The sequence below is a fragment of the Grammomys surdaster genome, unplaced genomic scaffold (genome assembly GCF_004785775.1).
Source record: "Grammomys surdaster isolate TR1022 unplaced genomic scaffold, NIH_TR_1.0 165, whole genome shotgun sequence".
NCBI classification, from domain to species: domain Eukaryota; kingdom Metazoa; phylum Chordata; class Mammalia; order Rodentia; family Muridae; genus Grammomys; species Grammomys surdaster.
The window spans coordinates 3,335,458-3,357,323 of record NW_021604613.1 but is presented as its reverse complement, the minus strand read 5'-3'; the positions used below and the strand labels follow the sequence as shown (position 1 = coordinate 3,357,323).

Below are 21,866 nucleotides of genomic sequence, written 5' to 3'. Positions count from 1 at the left end.
TAGTTTGTGCTCCCTATCCTGAAGCTTGAGTAGTTTGCCACGAAGGATCTGAATTCACAGAAGGGAACTCCAAGTTCACTGCCTAGAAATAGCTGGGCACTTTTAAAAGGCATGATGAATTTTTTATTTAGCACAGCAGTGATGAATTAAACAGCACCCCCATAGCACTCAAAGAGTTCACGCTTCTCCCTAAAAGCCCATATTATATAACCCAGTAGCACAGGAGCATCCCCAGTGTTTATGACTAATAACATCGTCATCTGCCAAGGGGTTTTATGGCCCAGTTAAATTAATTACTTCATATAAAATAAGCCCTCTGACACTGCGTGGCACTTCTGTCTAAACTACTAAGTATAGACTTAAATGAAAACACTCTATGGAATGGACATTTTAGACTCTCTGTAAATGACAATTCTACTCCATCTTACGTACCTACTAACAGAAGTTAAATAGCTGCATGTGTACAGAACTGAAATTGTCAAACTTGTGAATACAATGATTTCAAATGCAGTCTGGGTTCTCTCCTCCTCCCCAAATTCCTCATAATACAATCTCTATATTTAACTTCTATCATTTCATTTTGTCATAAATAATTCCATAAAACAGAGACTTAAACAGCACAAACCCTGGGATTTATGGCATTTTAGAGTCTAGTAACAACATCATAGTCAAACCAGAGGCAACTTTTCTATGACCAGTTTTTAAAATAAAGAAACACAGAGAAAGATAAAATGACCACCAAAACCTGAGTCTCTCCAGGGACTGGGTGTAAGGAGATGCCATTAAGATCCACAAGAAAGGGGCTTAGAAGTTAGCACCTACCAAGAGTGCAGCTGAGTGGGTATGGACACCAGCTGCTCTGGAGTACAGCACCACCTCTCCACACCACAAGGTTGGTGATAATGGACAGCTGAAGCACAACACCTCAAACACAGGCCAGATGCTCCCAGTAACATTGGGGCAATGTTAAAAGATGATCCAAGGACTAGTCCTGCAAAAAACTAGCCAGCCTACTACCAGTCCATGCCAGGAGGCTTCCAAGAGGTATAGTTATGACAGTCTGTTTTTGTATATGGGCGCTAATGTGAACTAATAGAGTCCGTATGTTTCTACATCTCTTTTGTTTGAGTATTATCAGCCAGCAACAGCTCATCAGCCTTTGCCTCTAAACTAAAGCTGAGTGCCCCTCCAGCTTCGGGCTGAGTAGCACCTACATTGTGTGCTGCAAATATGACAGTCCTGCAAAGCCACTCTCTGTTTCCAGAACCTGAGGAAGGAATCTATCCAGAGAGCAGAAATGGAAGAAAGGACTACAGGTGACAGTCAAGGCCATGAAACCAATATGCCAGCTACTAAGCAGAAAACCACACACAACGAAAAGCACCACACAACAAGGTGATCTACTGATGGAATGAGGTGGTTTCTCTGCTTTTATCTCTTCTCAAAAAGTGTGAACATAAATATTCTGAATGAAACAGCACCATCCACCTCTGTTCTGTGCCTTAAAAGAGTCACAAGCCTAACAAGAGATGGACCCTGGCTTCAGGAACAAGTGGCAAAGTTAACAGTTCTGAGGATGCTCAACATTGCTGCGACTAATTAGGAGCCTCCTGACTTCTTAGAAATATGCTCAAAGGAGGTGAAGAAGTGGCCAGGAGCGATTGAAGTGACCACAGCCCACTTCCAAATGACTCACTTAGGAATGAGTGATATAGTCAGAATACCCTTTCTAAAAGGCATCAGTCACAAAAAAACACTCAATAAAGAATTCCTTCCAAGAAAAAACAGAAAGAAAGCCCTCAGAAATAAACAGGTGGACTGCCAGCCAGAATCAAAAAGGACAAGACGAGACAGAGGCATGAGGTACAGCCAGAGTACAGACCCCTGCTGTAAGGCTACCTCACCACCAGATAAAGACAACAAGCAACTAGGCCAGCATGCCAAAGGAACGGATTTTATGCTTTTAAAGCTAAAGAAATAAATAAGCAACTGCATCAACATTTACATAGCTCTGTGTTGTTCACCACCACTTACACTGGCCGTCCCGAGGAGACAGGACACTTGGTGGCTTCGAGGAATCAACTTCGTTTCATGTGAAAGAACAAGAAGAGACAAGTAAAGAGCAAGTCAGCCCCCACGGTGACTCTTCATGTTGAAGCTCCCATAATCTGAAGAGCCAAAAAACAAGCTCTATAAAAGAGACTGGGGTATACAAGGGAACAAGGGACTCCTTAGAATGGCTATGAATAGTACACACAGCTAATCACAGCTGGTGGCTTGGACAAGAGGCTCCATGTGAACAAAAAGAAAGGAAGAACAACCTCAGATGAAGTATTTTCCAGAGACAGACGGATGGGAATCGATGTGGACCTGAATGTAAGGTACAGGAGAAGACGGTATTAAAAATACTGACAGGTGTACCTCCATAGCAAGGCGATGACACAATATAGTCTAATCCATTGAAGTCAGAACAGTAAAGAGAAAAGAAAAACCAAATCTATTCTACATATGGTTAGTTTGAGATGAATCAGAACCGTTCGGGTGCTCTTATCCTGTAGAAATGTCATACATTAGTTCAAAGATTAAATAAGCAATGCTAGGTGGAAGTACAAATGCAGAAGATATTCGATTAATCAGAGAGAACCTGGAACTACCTAAGGAGAGACAAGAGAGAGATAAAAATGTCCAACACTAAGAAAATCCATCAATTAACTTCTAGGATAGACCTTATAATAACTAAAATAGCTAACTCTGGGCAATTTCCAGGAGAACTGGTATTTTTGCCAATTACTCAAATATAGACATGAGGCTACCTCCTCAAATTGAACAATGAGATTCATTTAATCACTTGACTATATGTAGACACAAAACATAATTCCTCCTTTTAAAAGACTGCAGAAACTAGGAGAAGGGAAGTTTGATACACTGTAGAATCACAAGGGGAAGAGACTGTCAATGGATTGTCTAGAGCAGGTTGGCTGGGGCTAAGTCTCTGAGAGATTGTCTGTCTTATGTTAATTGATATAGGAAGACATGCCCACTGTGGGTGGTATGATTCCCTAAGCAAGGGATCCTGACCTGTATGAGTGAAGAAGGCTAGCTGAACAGAGTCATGAATTAATTAATTCATCCCTCTCTGTTCTTGACTGTGGATATAATGTAACCAGTTCTCTCAAGCTGCCGGGACTTCCCTGCTATGATGGACTATAACAAAGAAATTTGAGCGAAAATAAGCCCTTTCTCCCTTAAGGTATTTTAATCAAAGCAACAGTAAATGTAATAGAGATATTCAGGAAAACTGCTGAACCATTTTGTGTCTCAGTTTCTCCACAATAAAAATGTGATACGTAAATATGGTGCCAAGCACATCTCAAATGCTCAGAGTGTAATAACTACTGCTATGATCACCCAAGTATGAGAGTAATTCTGAGAAAGGGCAAAACAAGGATGTGCCAGTTCTTTTTTGAACTTTTGTTCAATCAGAACAAGAACAACAAAAATGTAAGTTTTGTTTGTTTTATAAAAGGTTTTACGTGTAGGTTTGAAATAATCTTGTCCACCAATGCTAGCTTGAGGCTGGGTATGGTAGTGAACACTGAAATCCTAGCACTTGGGAGACAGAGGTCGGTGAAGAAAAGCCTACTAGTTGAACCTGTAAGTCAAATACAGTGTTAAAAGCACTCTGTCATCACAAGGGGTTTGGCTGCCCCATGCAGAGAATTTCACATGGGACGGCCTACAACTAAAATCTCTTCCAACCTATGACACTATGCTTGTGTGACGTGGGGGTTCCTGCATTTCTGCCCCTTCAGCACACACAGCCTGCTCCACTCCCAAAGAATCCATGCAGTATGTCTCCAGAGGGCTCAAGGAAAGAAGCTGGCCACTTACCTCACAATTCACTGTTCATTACAGGGGGCTGTGGGAAAGGGACCCCTTGAGAAAGTGCAAGGAGTTAGATACAGGAAAAGCCATCCTGAAGATGAGAAGGAAGCTTTCAAGGCCAAGCTAAGATGGATTCAGGTGACTGCACAATTGTGGGAAAGTTTCTTTTCTTCATCAATGAGGACTCAGAAAGCGTTAAGTATAATCATTACAATAACATACAAGATGGAAACACAACCACATTTCTGCATACTCAGAGGAAGACCAGTTATAAGATTCTCATCTGAAGCATTTTACAGAGAAAATCCACCCCACCCCAACCCCTTTTGCCCTTCTGTTTTAACAAACAAACAAACAAAGCCAATGCCTGCTACAGTTTTATTCTTTCCGAGTTTGGGTACAGAGTATAGTACTTCCAAATCTTTCCAGAATAAAACCATTTCCTCATTCAGGACCACACGGAAATCCTTTTATTAGAAGCATAGCCTGTCCTTGTAGGTATTCCACAACATCTACATCATCTCAGTTCTTTAAGATCAAAAGACGCTAGAGCAGTGGTTCTCAACCTGTGGGTCACAAACCCTTTGGTATCGAGGGAAGGAGGGTCAAATGACCCTTTCACAGGAGTTGCATAGCAGATACTTACATTGAAATTCCTAACAGTAGCAAAATTCCAGTTATGAAGTAGTAATGAAAACTACGTTATGGTTAGGAGGAGCTGTATTAAAGGGTCACAGCATTGGAAGGTTGAGAAGCAAAGCTGGGACTTACACTGGCTGGCACCCTGATGGTGCCTCGACCCCTCACATGAGAGATGTGCTACCCACAGAGCACCAACTGTGCCCATCAGCCCCTGCACAGCAGTCGAGGGTCATCTGGCTGCCAAGGGCCATGTGGCTCCTTTCCTGATGCCATTCAGCAGCATCTGCCTTCCAGAGAAGGTCAGTTTGGTGGTGGTCTCACCTGTTTTTCCTGCTCCACTCTCCCCAGTAATGAGAATGCACTGATCTTTATCTTGATCTCGAAGGGATCTGTATGCTTCATCCGACAAAGCAAAGCTGCAGGAATAAATGTGGGGGATTCAGCTGGTTAATAGGTGCTTACCAGGTACCTCTGGGTATTCTAAGGGCCTCCGTGATCTGTTTCAAAGAACAGGTAAATCATCACATTTCTTGACAATTTTTAAAATATACAAATCAATATATCCATCCTTTCTGGCCCATTTACTTTTCTGATGAATTCTCTACTAAGCAAATAACACTGATTTATTTAGTTTAAAATGAAATTTTACTTATCCCTCCTGTGAGTGCATTCGTGTGCGCATGTCTTTCTATTAAAATCTAGGTAATTCAGAGAACCAAGGAGAAAGTGTCTCATTGCCATGTCCACAACTGGGTAATATTGAGATTGTATTGTTCAGGGAAATACTCAAGCACTTAAATATCGTGAGAAAGCATTATCAATTTATGGAAGCGTCGATATAATAATAAAAGATATTTTTTCCAAACATTAGCAAAATACATTTAAATGCCACCTAGTTGTGACTACTATGAAGCTAAATACAGCTACTGTGAAGCTTTACAATGCAGGACGGAACTTAAGACCCAGTAAGTACTGTGAGTTCACTGTGGTTCTTGGCCACTGCCTAGTGCCAGGCTCCTCATCCTACCTTATGATAACAGAACTTCCCTATCAAGACACTGAGACTAGTCCTCCTGTTGGTCTGTCCCTCCTTGAGTTTTACTAACAAGATAAATGTCCCTCTTTCATTGAAAAAATGAAAAGAAAAAAAAAAACAAACTCTGGGCAATACGATAAATACTTTTGCCAAGTTCCTACTTCCCATTTGTTAACACATTATTTACTGAAAGTTGACATTATTTACTGCAAGTGTGTCAAGAACAAGCTGGGAATATAAAATAACATTCAGCCTCTTTTGAGTTCTGAATGGAAAGCAGAGAAGAAACAAACATGAATAGCTCATGCCTCGTGATAATGTGGAGAGCATTGCAGAGGAGACAGCGACCCAAAAGGGTAGGAACTGGAGTCGGAGAAGAGAAATTTTAAGAGGTGGAAAATCAGTTCCAAAGAATGAATTTGCAAGGCAAAGAGCTTCTGGACATAAACAAAGGCCAGACTACCAGTGAAGCAGGCTGACACAGGCTTTAGGGGCACTTCCATGCTGCTAGAAGGCATATGGAAGGAGACCTGAGAAGGAATACACAGGGTCTCAACTAGGAACAAAAGACATTCTGAGGTGTCCCACTGCAGGACTATGCGTGGGAGTGGAAAAGGCAGCACTGAGAGCTAGGAACAGTTCCATTTACTAGAATTTTCCACAACCCATTTATGCTTACTCATTTAAAAATCTCATATGACTGGCACAAACAAGGATACATCTTCATACCACCAGCATTAAATGACAGAGACAGAACTGAGCCAGCCTCTGCCTTAGGCTGGATCACAGTGTGACAAAGGAGCCCAGAAAAAGCAAGCTGGAGGCAGGGAGGCTAGGCAGAGAGGAGTTCAAACACAGTCTAAGCGTCCGTATCTTATCTCCTGCTAGGTTGTTGTGTGGTACCAGAGGCAAGCCACCCAACTCTTACTCTGTAACCCCTCACGTCGTCAACATATCAGTGGCCTCGCATGTGTTGAATAAACATATGAATAAAAGAGAGGCAGACCTTGTTATCCCCTTCCACAATATAAGCTCCTGTATGGCAGCGGCTTTCTAGCCAATTAATCCCTGTGTCATGCACACAGCTTTAAATCTAATATGTAACATGACCAGTGCAAGACAGGATGAATGCACGCATGCACTTTCTCTGAACAAGGACAATGCTGGAGTGAGTGAGTTCCATAAAACACGTAAATATCCTGAGTCTCGTTCTCGCTGTGACCTTCAGTGACCTTCAGGCAGGGAAGGAGGGCGTTGCTTAGACTTCCTTCCTTGCCTGCCTCCCTTCCCACTTCTCCAACTTCCAGATAACAGTTCAGAGATGACACATCGTCTTCTTTGGCATGCAAGGCAAGAAAGTACATTACAGTGACTACAAAGAAGTTTTCCAACCACACAGATTTACTGGATTGTTGAATACAGGTCTCTATTGGAGGTTCCAGGACTAGATTTAGCTTTGTTTCTATTATTTGAGCACCAAATAATGAAAAATTACTTCAAATAGGAATAACAGCATTTGGCCCATAGATGCACACACATAAAAGGTTGGGGAAAATAAGTAATTCTGTCAGGGGTTTACTGTGGGCAAAACACCTAAGCTGAAGACTTACTTTTTTTTCTGTCTGACCAAATAAAAATATAATTATCCCTTGATATCTACGAAGAACTGTTTTCTTCCATCATCTCTGACATTCCTCTTCCCAACTCTCCCTGGCTACCCAAATAGTGGATGTTCAAGGCCCCTCATATAAAATGATGCTGTATTTCCAAATAACCCCTGCACAGCCCCCGAAATACTTTAAACCGTCTCTGGAGGACTAAAACACTTCTTCCAATGCTAGTGCTACAAATAGCTGTAATATGTAATAATGACAAAAGGAGAAGTCTGCACATGTTCAGTGCAAACGTAATTTGCTTTCTTGGTATTTCTGATCCAAGGCTGCTTGAATCCATGGACACAGAAAACCAACAGTCCTTAACTGCTTAAGGACTTGATTCATCAAATGGCAGACATAATTTTAGCATAAGATAAAAAAATAAAAGGGGATGTTTTTTCTTTTAAGACTCTAGAAAGTGATTGATTTCTAATTGCCATGAAAATGTACCACAATACTTGAGCACTTTAAAAGCTACCTTGCTCTAAGACACACCCACCTCAAGTCTCAACAATGCCACTGCTCTTAACTCTTACAGACACAGATCTCCAGTTCTTTAAATGACCAAAAGAATGCCACCACCCCCCCAAAAAAACACAATCCCTTTTCTGGGTATACTCCTCTTCCTCCCTGGCAACTCTACACACACTCAGCCCCAAGGCCACCATTTACAAGTATAAACTAAAGCCATATGCCAGGCCTCCAAACCTCTCTATAATTAAAGAACCTAAATAAATCTCTAGAGAAGTTTTAGCTAAAAGCAGTCATGACCACATGCTTCTCATTACTCTGTGACGTGTCAGCATTATTTACCACACACAGGGATGAACCATCACGACTGAACGACAACAGTACAGGGGAGGAGCGTGATTTCTGCCAGACCCCAAGAAAAGCAGGGAATTCTCCACCTCCTCCACCCCGGAGCTGAGCCTTAGGAATGAGGGCAACCTGGTATTCCGAAGACTTCCAGATCAGCTGCCCATTTGTTTACTGAGCACCAAACTTTGCCCAGCAAGCACCAAGATACATCCACTGTGCATTTTCAAACAGCTCTGTCTATTACCATGTTTCAGTTTCAAAAGTTTGGTTTGGGGCTCATCTGTCATTTTCTGTGAGGGTAGAATGGTGGGTTGCATGCTGCAAAGAGCCCAGCTGGTATTTATGTCCCTCTGCCTTATTTCTACTCGAGAGTGTTAATCATAGTGGTTCCGCCTGCGTGGTCAACGGGGACAATGGCAGGGCTTCCTTCTCCACACTCTCCGCTCGCTCTCCACCCTGCCATTTCCTTGCTAAGTTTGTTTCACCTCAAGTGGAGAGCAGAAAAGAAGCCTGAGCTACTCTTGCCAACATGACACCACCGCTACCTAGGCACACATGCCCAAGAGCAGGCAGGTTTTAGTGTCTCCAGCTCTGCCTAAATGGGTGGCTTGCAAACACACCCAGTCTGTTCCGAGCACTCTCCGTTGGACAGCTCTGTTAACTAGTGTTTAACAGAATAGAATCTGTTTCAGAAAACTTTCTGGAACTCAGATAAATGATTCCACTCTCCTGTTTCAAATGCTCGTCTTCTAAGGCTCTCAAACTGGCATTCCCTCCCTTGTGATCCCGAATCCCAGAGTTGTTCAACCGCCCTAGGGAATTCCCCTTCCCAACTCTGCCCTCTTCAAATACCTCAGATGCAACATTCTCTTCTAGAACTAAAATCTCGACTGTCTCTTTCCCTTCCTAACTCTAGTTCAGCTCTGACATCTCAGTGTCTCTAAACTAAGTTACCTCCTGCCCCTCCCCAAAATGTGCTTAAAAATGCCTAAGCCCCATCTGCTAAATCTAACTTCTTTGCAGCCTGATCAAGAGGCAAGGCAGCCTACAAGAAGACTTCAAAGAGAAGGGAAGGGAGAAACTTAGGGTTTCTGTTTTCTGAGGAGAGTCCCTAAATTGGCTTCCTTGTAAAATACTTTGTAGATAACTACATTCTATGAAGACGTGAATTCAGCATGGCTGTCCTGGCTTAGGCCAAAGTACACAAAAACTGTTCAAGGCAAAAGCACCCACACTGTAAGGATGAGGCTGCCCCTTATGAGGTTCGAGAATGACTATCTAGTGGGCAGCTGGAACACTAGTTTATAACAAGGTGATATTTCCCAAGAGAGCAAACATGTCTGAATTACAGTCCAAGGCAGCTAAGTATAAAGGTATTTCCTCATAGCCACACTACTTAGCATCCTAACAACCCAAACTTCAGAGCAAGAGAAGACAAAGATCAAAGTAGGCCGTCAAAAGAAAGGAGGAGCAAAACGTCCAGGGAGAAGTGGAAGGGAAGGAAAGTACATAAAGGCAGGTGCAGGGTTTAGGGGGGCCTCAGCATAGAGGACAGGCCTGGGGCAGGTGTGGGGTGTGGAGGCCTCAGCACCGTGCTCTCTAGCATGGCACTGAGTCTAAGATTCTCAGAGTTTAAGGGGGCCTATCACAAATCCCCAAACCACCAAAAAATGCAGGGTTACAACCAAAATTTATTTTTTTTGTTGTTGTTTTGTTTTTCGAGACAGGGTTTCTCTGTGTAGCCCTGGCTGTCCTGGAACTCTGTAGACCAGGCTGGCCTCAAACTCAGAAATCCGCCTGTCTCTGCCTCCCAACCTCCCAAGTGTGCACCACCACTTAAAGGTGTGCGCCACCACTGCCCGGCAAGAAAAAGTTATTTTTTTTTTAAAACCTGGGTAAGAAAGAAAAACAAAATCAGACAGAACAGAGAACAATAGCTGAGCAGTGGGAGTGGCTCAGCTGGGTGTGCTTGCCAGACAAGAGTGAGGCCCTGCACATGGAGACCAAGGGCAAAGACACTTCATGGAATCTGAGAGTAACCCAAGCAAAGATTCCTGAACCGGCCATCTTCTGCAACCAGACGAAGTCCAAAGGACATCAACCCAGCCATAAGACGTTTGACCAGCAGTTGTCTGCCTACAAAGTTTGCTGGGACCAGAGCCCAGCATAATCCTCATCAAAGAAACCAGAGAGACTTCATCCAGGAACTGATGGGAGCAGATGCTGAGAACTACAGGAAAACACGAGGCTGAGTTTGGAAGTCCTGCAGAGGACCAGGAGGAAGAGTTGGAGGAGCCAGAGGGGTCAGAGACACACTATGAGAACACAGCCCATAGATCAACTAGCCAGGACTCATGGGAACTTGAGAGACCAGGGAGCCTGGATGGGTCTGATTTAGGTCCACTGCATATCATATATGTTATGGCTGAGTAGCTTGGCGTTATTGTGGGAATCTTAACAGTGGAGCAGATTAGGTGCTTTCCCTTACTCTTTTGCCTACTTATGGGACCCTTTTCCTCCTACTGAGTTACCTTGTCCAGCCTTGATGTGAGTGGTATGTGCCTGGTCTTTCTGTAGCTTATTCTGTTTGGTTCACATCCCTGGGAGACCTGCTCTTTTCTGAGGAGAGGAGGGATATGGAAGAGAAAGGATATGGGTCCGTGGGAGGAGAGGAAGAAGAGGAAACCACTATTGGAGAAATGAATAATAAAAAATAATAATTTTAAAAAGAATGCAGCCCTGAATTGGATTCCCAGTATCACATAAACCAACCATTCACGAGACAGTCACTCTACCACCTCCTAAGAGGCAGCTTCCTCCTTACAGTGTTGGTGCTTTTGCCCTGGATAGTTTAACTGCACTTTGGTCTATGCAATCCGAGCCACTCAGGATATGCAGGCAGCAGGATCAGTTCAAGGCCAACCTCCCATGCATGGAGAGTTCAAGGACTGCCTGCAGCAACATGAGATCCTGTCTCAAACACAGAAGGTAAACTGAGTCAATCATATGGCATGTGAGAAAGGATACAGAAGAACAAATCAAGACATGCTGCCCACAGGAATTACATTTAAAAGGACTGCTTTTTTGTTTTGTTTTGATTTATAAAAAGAAACTATACTTTCCTTTCTACATCTAAACTCAGAGAAAGCCCCAAACTGTCACCCCAATAGAAGAAAAATATCATACCGAAGTACAACAAAACGCAGTGCCACTAAAATGCGTATTTTAATGATCTATATCTATAATTTTCTAAAGTATTTTATCTCATTGAATTCCTAAGCTCATACATTCAGAGCCTAAACATTCTTTGGGCTGCATTTTAACTGTAAAAGTTGTGTCTCTACTGGCCACCAAATAGACAAAATATCGTTGCGATGAATCAAAATGAACACATCTTCACTGACAAGAGCAGAACACGAAATAAAGGGTCCAGCTCTGAGCAGGACATGACACACAGGCTTCTTCCTTTACACTCATGCTGGCATCCAGAAAATACCCTCCTATTGCCACGCACTGGCCGGCCAACTTTAGTGTTCACGGATTTCATGGTATCTTGTCACTCAAAAATAAATGTTAATCTTTACAGTCAGGTGTAACCACTAAGAGGACAGAGTCACAGTACTACATGTGTGTTATACTTCAAGGAATGATAAAACACCCACATGACTTGACTGTACACTCTAGTAACTGAGCTCTGGATTTAATAAGCAATGTTTTCTCTCTTAAAAGCTCACAGGCTGATTACAAAAAAAAAAAAAAATCCAACTTGGGTAAGAGTATTAACTCAGAGGTGGACAGCTTGCCTAGCATGCATAAGGCACTGGGTTCAACTGCCGGCACTAAAATTAATTAACTAGTTAATTAATTAATTAATTAATTAAATGGGTGTCCTTTTTTGAGATTTTAGAAATCTTTATTACAATGCCCTTAGTACAACAAATGCTTAGCGTCATATCCAAACTCTTTGAACCCCATTATCAAAATCATAATTGTTGAGGCTCCACAGACTGGCCTGAGACTTACCCAACAGAATAAACAGCATGAACACCCTGTCCTTCTACCAGACAGTGATGATAGGGGCTGGATGGTGGGCTGGACCAGTGATGGTTCTTTGTATAAGTGACTGCAAAAGCCAGGGCTGGAGACAGGGCATCAGGAAGCGGAGAAGAGGCTTGGGGAGACTAAACCATCCCAGGAAGAAAAAGGACTGGTTTCAGCTCTGAAAACCATAGGGAAGAAACTTCGGCCTTCGTGGCCTGGAAGCAGCATTTTGGAATTTAATCGTGAGTCAGATGTGATGCCGAGGACTACCTTCAGAAAACTTGATCCCTTCTAAAGATAACGGATACGCAGGAAAGTCTGGGGCACCAACATGCTGGGGCAAGAGTCCTCCTCGATACCAGCATCCTTCCTGGACTTGGAAAGAGGTCAAAAGAGACTAACTCTAGCTCCATTTCTTTACCAGTCTTTGCTACTGTAGAGAAGGCAATGAAGCACAGGTGGCCTTAATCATACAAGGATATACAGAGGAAGGGACAAGGTCATGTACAAGGGCGGGGTCCCTGGTGTGCCCACCAGGGATGAGCCACTTTGAGTGGGGGCTTTGAAGCCCTCCAGAGGCATAAAAAACAGGAAAAAGCCTCAAAGCCCCACAAGAGATGATAACAAATATGGCAATGTGCTTCCAAACATCCAGAAAACAGAGAGAGGAAAAGTGGCGTTGGCTGGGGAAGCATGGAAAACTGCAAGATCTGAACCCTAAGCCACAAGCAAGGCCAGAGGCCAGGAGGATGCAGAGGAAATTATGGGGGCTAGGAGGAAATTATGTTATTTCCCCTCTCCAAAAATGAGCAAAACACACATGACTCGGAAAAAAGAACAAATACACAACCGGGGCTCTTAATTCAAATCCAATTAGCCCTTGGGTATTTTTAGTATCTCTTTCAATAAGGAAATTCTAACAATCGTCTTTTATTTCCCAATTCTCATTAAAATAATCACATCCACAGGAACAGCCTTTCCAGCTTAAGGTAAACACAGTTTAAACAAGTTTTTGGCACAAATGTGCCAGAACTTTAAATGTATTATTTATTCACTCATTCCAAGTTGCTCATACACAGCCAGCTTCTAAGACCCTATTACTGGTAACTGAGTCCTGGAGACTCATCCCAGAAGGGTCAGTCTAAAGACCCTTCCTAACCAAACTCTGCTTTATTAACTGGAGAACACACTGGGCTCTCAGGCTCACATCCCAAACGTTTAGGTCATTCAGAAAAACAAGTCCTTCGTGTTTCCACATTCCAATACGAACTGCTCTGCACCAGCTGACTCTGAGGATGCTCACTGTGCTGCTGGGTCCAGAGGGCATAAGGGCTCAGACATGACAGCTTCACATTAGCCAGGTGGGACACAGGAAGGCCATTCTCGATAGACAACACTGAGCTGGGAGACCCTGTATACTAAAGAGGTACAAGGAGATCTGACCATAGTAGATCTTCCATTTTGGGTCGAAGAGGCATTTGAACTAGAACCCCAAGTTTTAAAAAGTATCCAACAGAAAAGAAGTACAGTTGTAAAAGAAAATTAGCTTTGAGGCTTGGCTCACCTGTTAAGCCTCTGTCATCAGCACGAGCCCTGACCAGTGTCTAAAATGTAGCAGGTGCTCAGTGAAGGACTGGGATGCCAACCAGAGCTAATGACTTGGTCTATATCAAGGTAGAAAGAACAGGTAAGTAGCCCCTTCACAAGGCCCCTTTAGTTCTGTCCCCTAAATCATGTTTGAAAGATTTCTACAAAGATGCGTGTGTTTTGCTCAATCACAAACAGTAGCAACAGTAGCTCATCTCAGGATTTCCCAAGCAGCCAGAACTAGGTTGAAGGGAAAAAGGGCAGCCCAAGAGGCTCTCTCCAACACACATGGTTTTATATTCATGTGTGCAAATTTGGATGCGAATCTGGGACAGATCATTTAGATTTCCATGTCTTAAAGTCTGTAATGCAATCTCTAGGCTACCCAGTTCCTTTCCTGGCCCCTCTCCCTTGAAGTTCCTGCCTTGCATTCATCCTTCATGCTAGGATCCCCCGCCTGCACCTTCTCTATGTTTACCTACCACACCTTCGGCGTAGAGTGTCGTCAGTTAGGAGGATTTCTTGTTTACAATTTCTCTTTCTTTACACAAGTTCCCAGCACAGCATATTAGGCAGAATAAACTGCTAAAATGGTATCTGACACATTCTTTCATCGTATTAGTAGACAGAAAATTTTATTTTAATTTTATAATGATAATAATTTTATAATAACTGTAATTATCTCAAAATGACAAAAAAAGTGAAATCAAAAGAAAGTTATTTCGGTTTCCATATGTAAGTACAACTTATATGTTCAGAAACAAGAAACTTGACGGACTTAAAATTCTTGAAGACTAGGTGTGGTAGCACTGCCCTGGTAACCACAGGACTTGAAGCATGAGGCAAGAGGACTGTAGCCTCCACATCAGCTTCTGTTACAAAGAGTCTGAACTTAAAAGCTTAAACAAAAGAACAAAACTTTAGAGAAGTGGGCCTCTATTAACTCTCTCAAAATAAATCATTAAAGTAGTTTTGGGAGGATTTGGCAATTCTCACTAATACTAATGTCTATAAATGCTGTTTGAAGTCAAGGGCAAACAGTCACCTAAAGCCTACCTGCTCAAGGCAATCAAAGTATGATGATGTTTGCACTGCTGACATCACTAGTCATCACTAGACTAACTTTTGACGTAGAAGACAAAGGCTGTTAGAGTCACTTTCAGGGCTAGCAGATATCATATAGTACCCCTCCCATACCCCTCAGCTGAGGACGCCTTCCCTGAGCTCCCCACACACCCCCAAAAAGTAGGGTCACTTCTCCATGACCCTTTTGGACAAATAATCACTTTCAACCTCATCTCTTCTAGCCAGTATTTATCAAACGACTGTAGCTCTGGCTCCACCCAGCTTGAAAGAAAATGTGAAGATAGCAACAAAACCGCCAACCCCTAACCCCAACCCCAACCTCACCCCCACCTCTCAGACTCTCAGGTCCCAGGATCTCACTTTGTCATTCACATCTTTTTAAACACTACCTACTGCTGCTCTCCTCTGCCTTCCTCCAGATAGAGGCCTCCATTGAAGGAGGACAGGAATCTCGGCGTTCTCCCAGGAAATCACCAGGATTTGCAGAAACTGGCACTTGAAATTTTTGCTGGAAAATGTACTAATGCATCTTCAAAGACTCTAAATCTTTATGATGATTCCCGGGCACTGCCTAGAAAAGCTGTGGTGGTGGCACTGGCTCATGATGGCCGGCATCCTTCTTGCCACCGAAACCTGACATGCTGCCAAGTCCAGCCAACTTAGTGGCATATCTCAGAATAGGAGCAGAGGACTCTCACCAACAGCAAGATCAACAGCAAGTAAGAAAAGATTTAGAACAAAGCCACCTGTCTCTGAATGCAAGTGGAGAAAAGCCTCTCTCAATTCTATCAAGAATCATATGGAAACATGTGCACACCCACATGCACATAGACACAACATGCACATACTACACACACACACACCACACACACTCTCTGTCTGTCTCTATCTCTCTTTCCCTCTCTCTCTCTTCACACATAGACACACACACACACATCCTACCAACACTACTGGGATAATATTCGTCTTAGTACTAACTCCAGCCTGCCTACAGAAGTGTTTGATTGCCAACTAGTGCTGATCTAGAGAAAGCAAAGCTGAAATATACCTTAGGACACATGTCCCTACAGAAAATAGGAGCCATTTACTCAGACAAGTCTCCATCTGCTTCATAAGTTATGATAAAACGCCACTATTATTCAGTGTGACTTGCACTTAACTTGGGCATGGTGTTATGCACCTGTGGTCCCAGCTATTCTGAGGTGGGAGGAGTCTTTGACCCAGGAGGGAGTTTGAAGCCAGTCTTGACTGTCATAGTAAGAGCTCATCGCTGAATAAATGAATGAAAGAATGAATGAGAATGAATGAATGAATGAATGAATGAATATATGTCTTTTATTAATAGCAGAAGTACTCTAAGACCTTTCCTAGAATACAATCTTCATGGATCTACAGATTGCCTAAATTCCAAGAAGAAAATAAACATAAGCTGAAAACTGTCACAGATTCCATAGTTGGTGGAAATACAGTGATCTATGTATTCTTTGCATTCTTTAATCTACTAACACTGTCTGTATGCCACTGGAATTCATCTATAGACACATCAGCATCCCATAAGAACCCTGTATCTTGCTTCCCTTCTAGGTCCTCCAGATTCAGAGGCATTTGTGGTGGTTCAACTGGGAAGCTCAGATCCATCCGAGCAATCATCTTAGATGTTTCACCATGCACAGTCCTCTGTGAGTGGAACCTCCATGTTCACAGTGCTCTAGAGCTTCCTTACACACAGAAGCTGACTTAGACTTCTCATAGGCTTGCTTTTTCCAAACTCTGTATGGAAACTTCAGTATTATATTCCTGTGTTATGACACTGTTTTCTACAAGGAAGTTATGTGAGATATTCATGATGATGTCCCGAGTGCCCTAAGTCCCCTAAGAGAAATCTCCTTTTAACACAAGAAAAACTTTCATTCTCTTGAACAAACAAGACACTTTATTCCCACAGGCAAAACTAACTTTATGACTGATCATATTTCCCCTTCATATTGACCCATATGTCCACAAGGAAATGAAAAGGGTAAGTTCAATTACTACAGAGAACATCACGGTACTCGCTTTCCCTTAGGTCTCAGTGATTTTTACATCCCCACTGCTCTGACTTTCAAAGGCTGTTTAACTTATTCCATTAACTGTAAAATCCTAAGTTGTCTTCAGTCAACTATGAAGATGAGACGATAGAATAATTAGTCAAAACGATTGATACAATAGGGATCACATGTCTATATGAAGATTTTCTTTCCTTGGGGGAGGGAGGATAATGGAAGATGGATAAACAGATGGACACATGTCTACATTCACATGCACACACAGGCTTGCCAAAGAAAGATGCCACACTTCAAAACTTAACGCATTGCTAAGAATTTTGAGACTACTCTTCTGACTGGTGTCATAGAAACCAGAAGACTCGAGGTAAGTCTACTGAGATGGACTCACTTGCCTTCTCAAAGCATACGTGTGGTCTTAATCATAGCCATCACCCAACCACTGGGACCACTCACCTCTTGTACAAATCTCCAGTATTATTCTCCTTTCTTTCTTGTGTTTGTTATTGCTTGTTTGTTTTCCAGTTCCACATTCAGGGAACTGCACAGGGGGTACATCTGGAGTCAGACAGACCGGAAAAAACCACTTTCATGATCACAGTACCAGCCTGGCTGGGTAAGCATTCTTTTTCTTTTTACTTGACCAAAAAAAAAACAAAACCGAATTCTTCTGTGGTCCTTTCTAACAGTTTTACTTCTCCATCATCTGTATTTGACTACAGCCATATTTGGAAGGGAAAATTCAATTTACGCTATCCTTAAACACAGCTTTAAATTCCCGAGTGTAGAGGAAATTGACTTTTACACATTCGCCATCCGTCTGGGAAGAGTGGGATCTGAAAACATTAACATTGCACTGGCTTTGGTCTCCAAGCTGGTTAGAACCATAGTGCCAGAATCCCAGAAGAGATCAGCACCTAATAGTCTTAAAATCCCAATACTAGTCCCAAGAAAATCAATAAGTGATTTGTGTCAAAACCGTTTACTGCCGTAATGTATCAAACATTTAGTCACATTGTCAAACAGTAACATAAAGTTGATTCATTCTATACATAGCAACTAACTTGCTGAAAACCTTTGTTCCTAATAAACCAAAGTTAGCACTATCTATTCAGAACAGTGAAATAAGACAAAGAAATAAGAGCAGAAACATGGAAAAAAGAGCCAATGGTTTTATTTCTGAAAGGATGTACTCAAATGAGATTAAAATGGAAATATAAAAATATATTGTGACTATAGTTATAAGAAAAAAAATGAGATGTTTTAAGAGCACAATCTTACTAAAATATACCATCCACTCATGCTGAAATCTATGCAAAAGCTTTGACATGGCTCCTATGAGCTGAGGTAACAAACACTAACAACTACACAGGAATGATGTAGGAGGCAGGAGCTGGTGTGACACGCTCACTATATCCCACCTTGTACCTCTCTTGCTGGCACAAGGGAAAATTGGTTCTCAGCCTCCTCTGCAGTTAGAGCGACCTGAGTGACTATGCACAGGCCAATGAGGAAGGCCCACACAAGCTCTTCCCTTCTCTAGCAGCTTTGTAAACCAGGTGCTCCAGAGATGATATAAGCAGGTTGGAAGAGAGCCTGAGGATAGCTATGTGACACATATCGGACTCGGTGAGCATCTGGAAACAAACTTTTGTCATGCCAAGCCTTAGTCACAAGCTAATTCCCTCATCTCAGCCCTCCCTTACACTCCATTACTAGATCTCAAGCACACTATAATCTTGAATTTTCGCTACAACAGTAGAAATTTGTTGGCAATCAGAACAGAATAGCTGAGCATTAAAAGCAAGTACTTCCTGACTATATTTCCACATACCTTAAAGTTAGGCACATGTATCCTATGGGATACTTTGAAGAGTTGATTCAAAAGATTAGAATTTCTATTAAAGGTTTGAATTCATGTTTGTGTGTCTCATAAGATACACAACGAATTAGAACACTGGTACTGGACCACGTAACAAGCCTACTGGGTGCATGTTAGGACCAGTGATTATGAAGCAACTAAGGAAGGGTAACATTTTATCCTCAAATGGAGATGTTTACTCATGTAAAAGCCCAGTACATGAATAGAAAATGCTGAGATAGATCAGACAATGTACAATAAAGAACCGTAAGATCATGGTGCTGTGTGTGGTAAGGACAGCAGTGTCAGTTTCTTGCCCCAGATAGCACACAGGGCTGCTGCACGTTGTGTGTACAGACTGGTAAGAAGCAGTAACTGGAATGGTAGGCCAGAAGAGCCTAATGCTGAAGCAGACTGCACATGTACCAAACAATTCCACTCCAAAGCCAGACTCTTTACCTGGGACATATTTTAATTCTCAAAGTGACATTTATGATCAGTGTTATCCGTGTGCAATCATCAAAGAAAAGTGTTCTTAAGTCCAGAGAATGATAAACAATTTTCAAGTTGTAAAAATCACGGTACCTTAACTATATGCCTGCAGGACAGAGTTTGGCATTTCCCACCCTAGACACAATGCTACTCAGATGAAAGCTACGTTAGGAAAAGGAAGCAATGTTCAAAGCAGTAGATACCATTTTCTGTGGCTTTTAGGAACAATGCCCAGAAAGCACACATGCAGATTTCCACACTTCCTTCTTCCTTCTACTCAAGGCTCCAGGTGATGAGTAACCAGATAGCAATGACTCACTAATCTAACGTCATCTCAAGCAGCTACATGTGCTCAGCTTACAAATTATACCTTTAATGCCTTTATACTTTAGTAATGTTTTCTTTAATAAATCTGTATGGCCTTGGGTGAGAATGTTCCATTTGAAATGTCAGGTTTTATGCACTGTTCTGTTTATATGAGCACAAGTCCCTGCTAGCCAAGGCAGCTGTATACACCGTCACTACCTAGCTAAAGGTGACAAAGGGCACATGGTCATGACAACATCTTCTGAACCCAAAGCAGTTGGCGATACCTACACTTTCCTAACACAGACGTCCATTGTGGAAAGCATCAGATCTTCTCTCTCCAGATCTTTTCTAACTCCACACTGGTAAGGTGGACACAACAAAAATGATTAGTAGAAAAGATGTACTCCCTCCCATAGTCCTCAAGTGCTAATTTCTGTAAAATTAAACTAAGCTATCTGTAAGACTTAGGATATTCTGTTTAGTCTTGAAGCTAATGACATGCCCCAAGCATCTAGGTGTTGGACACCAATATCTAAAGAAAAGAATTTCATACGCACAGTGAATATTACCTTTATAGAAGCCAATCAGTATATTTTTTCATCAAATGTTGCCCCTCCTGAATGATATTGTTATCCATCACCAATATCAAGTAGAAATTTTGTCATAAAACATAAATGAATTAACATGTTTATACTTATTTGCAAAGTAAGTCATTCACCAATGATACATTAAAATATTACATACATACACACTGGAGCATATTCAAAAAGTCTGAATTTTTTTCCCAGACGGCAATTGAGGTGAAAGTTGGCAATCTTCTCCAGACATAAATTGCAATTTCAGGTAACACCTGTTTCCAAACCCCACACACTCCTATTGCTTTAGAGTAACTGTCACAATCCTTCAGTCCTCCCAATGACTCAAACGTATGGGGATTTTGAATATTTTAATAAAATTAAAACTAGTTCTACATGGAGCTACCAACTCAACCCAAATAGCTCTTCCTAGCACCCTGGCTAATTGTGCCATAGTCAAAAGTAGTACTTTTCCATTTATATTCCATACAGCTAGTTATTAAGCTACAACTGCCACCTATTTTGAGACTCCCTTAAGACTCCATGCAAGTAGCACTTCCCAAGTCTCTGAACACATTATTTGTGAGGGGCTCAATTCCTTCCTTATCTCCAAACATGTGCAATTGGCTCTCTGTGCTCACAGGTTTCCTCGTCTGTGAAATCAACCAACCACCAACGGAAAAGACTTGAAAGAAAAACTACTGAACATGAACAAACTTCCTCGCCATTGTTCTCTAAGTCAGACTAACAATGGCTTGTATCACATTCGTGGTGTATTAGGTTTTGCAAGTAATCAAGAGAAGATGGTTTAAGATGATTTCAAGTAAGTGCAGGGTGAGGGAGGGTTATGAGTCATGCTGCATGTCTTTTTTTAGATGGACCCAAACCTTGACAGATCTGGGTATCTGGAGAGTTCTAGGACCAAGATCCCATGGACAAACCAAGAAATAATTACTTTCTGTTCCATTACATTGGCAATTCAAGAAAGGGGCTGAGAGACAAGAATTGCAGGGAACCAGCAGCTCAGCACCTGGGAGCCATACAGAGGTGTGAACAGCCACTACCTGAACCCTGTGGAAAGTGTGTCCTCCAGCACGCGAGGACAAGATGATGGGAGACGAGCAGAGAGCTGGAGTGAACCAGCTGCCCACATAGTGAGGGGAGGGAGAGACAGGAAAGGTGTGTGTGAAATGGGGAAGAAAGGTTTGGGCTGTGAGTAACCAAAGGGTGGTGCTGGCACTACCCACGGCCAGGAAAGGGAGCAGGGCCATCCCAAGTCTGGGCTATAATGTGCTGAAATGCCTTTGAGAGCTGGGGGGACGCCAAGGAGCTGAGTGCAGCCCAGCTGTCTGGAGCTGAGGTTGGAGATCCGAGTCTGTAAGAAACAACATCAGAGCACAGCAGGCATTCGTAGCCCTTGGCTTGTCTAAGTGGTTGTCTGAGAGGGCAAGTCCCAGAGCCAAGTCCCAGTGAGAAAGCAACCGAAAAGAAGATCCATCCAGAGGAGCCAGAGGGTGGGAAAACAGGAGTGTAGAAGCCAGAGAGCTTGCTGTCAAGTCTGATGATCTGAGTTCAAACCTCAGGACCTACCTATGTAGTAGGAGGAAAGGACTGCCCAACTTCTTGTCCTCTGCCTTCTACATGTGCTCCATGGTGTGTGTGTGTGTGTGTGTGTGTGTTTGTGTGTGTGTGTTTGTGTGTGTGTGTCTGTGTACAAATACAAGGAGTAATTTTTTAAATAAAAGAATAACTACTTTAATGAAATAGAAAAAAATTCAGTGGCTTCAAGTCAAAAAAGACTAGAGGAAACCTAGGGACCTGTCTCATTTTCTCCGC

At 42.4% G+C, this 21,866-nt stretch overlaps 1 protein-coding gene across 4 annotated transcripts in view; it reads right to left on the bottom strand.

The window, feature by feature from the left end:
* Myo1b (myosin IB) overlaps positions 1 to 21,866 on the bottom strand; it is a 162,133-nt gene that overhangs the window by 80,259 nt on the left and 60,008 nt on the right. For all 4 annotated transcript variants that reach the window (XM_028765684.1, XM_028765685.1, XM_028765686.1 and 1 more), the window contains exon 4: positions 4,849 to 4,943. In XM_028765684.1, coding sequence (XP_028621517.1) covers positions 4,849 to 4,943 — 95 coding nt within the window. The remainder of the gene's footprint in view (positions 1 to 4,848; positions 4,944 to 21,866) is intronic.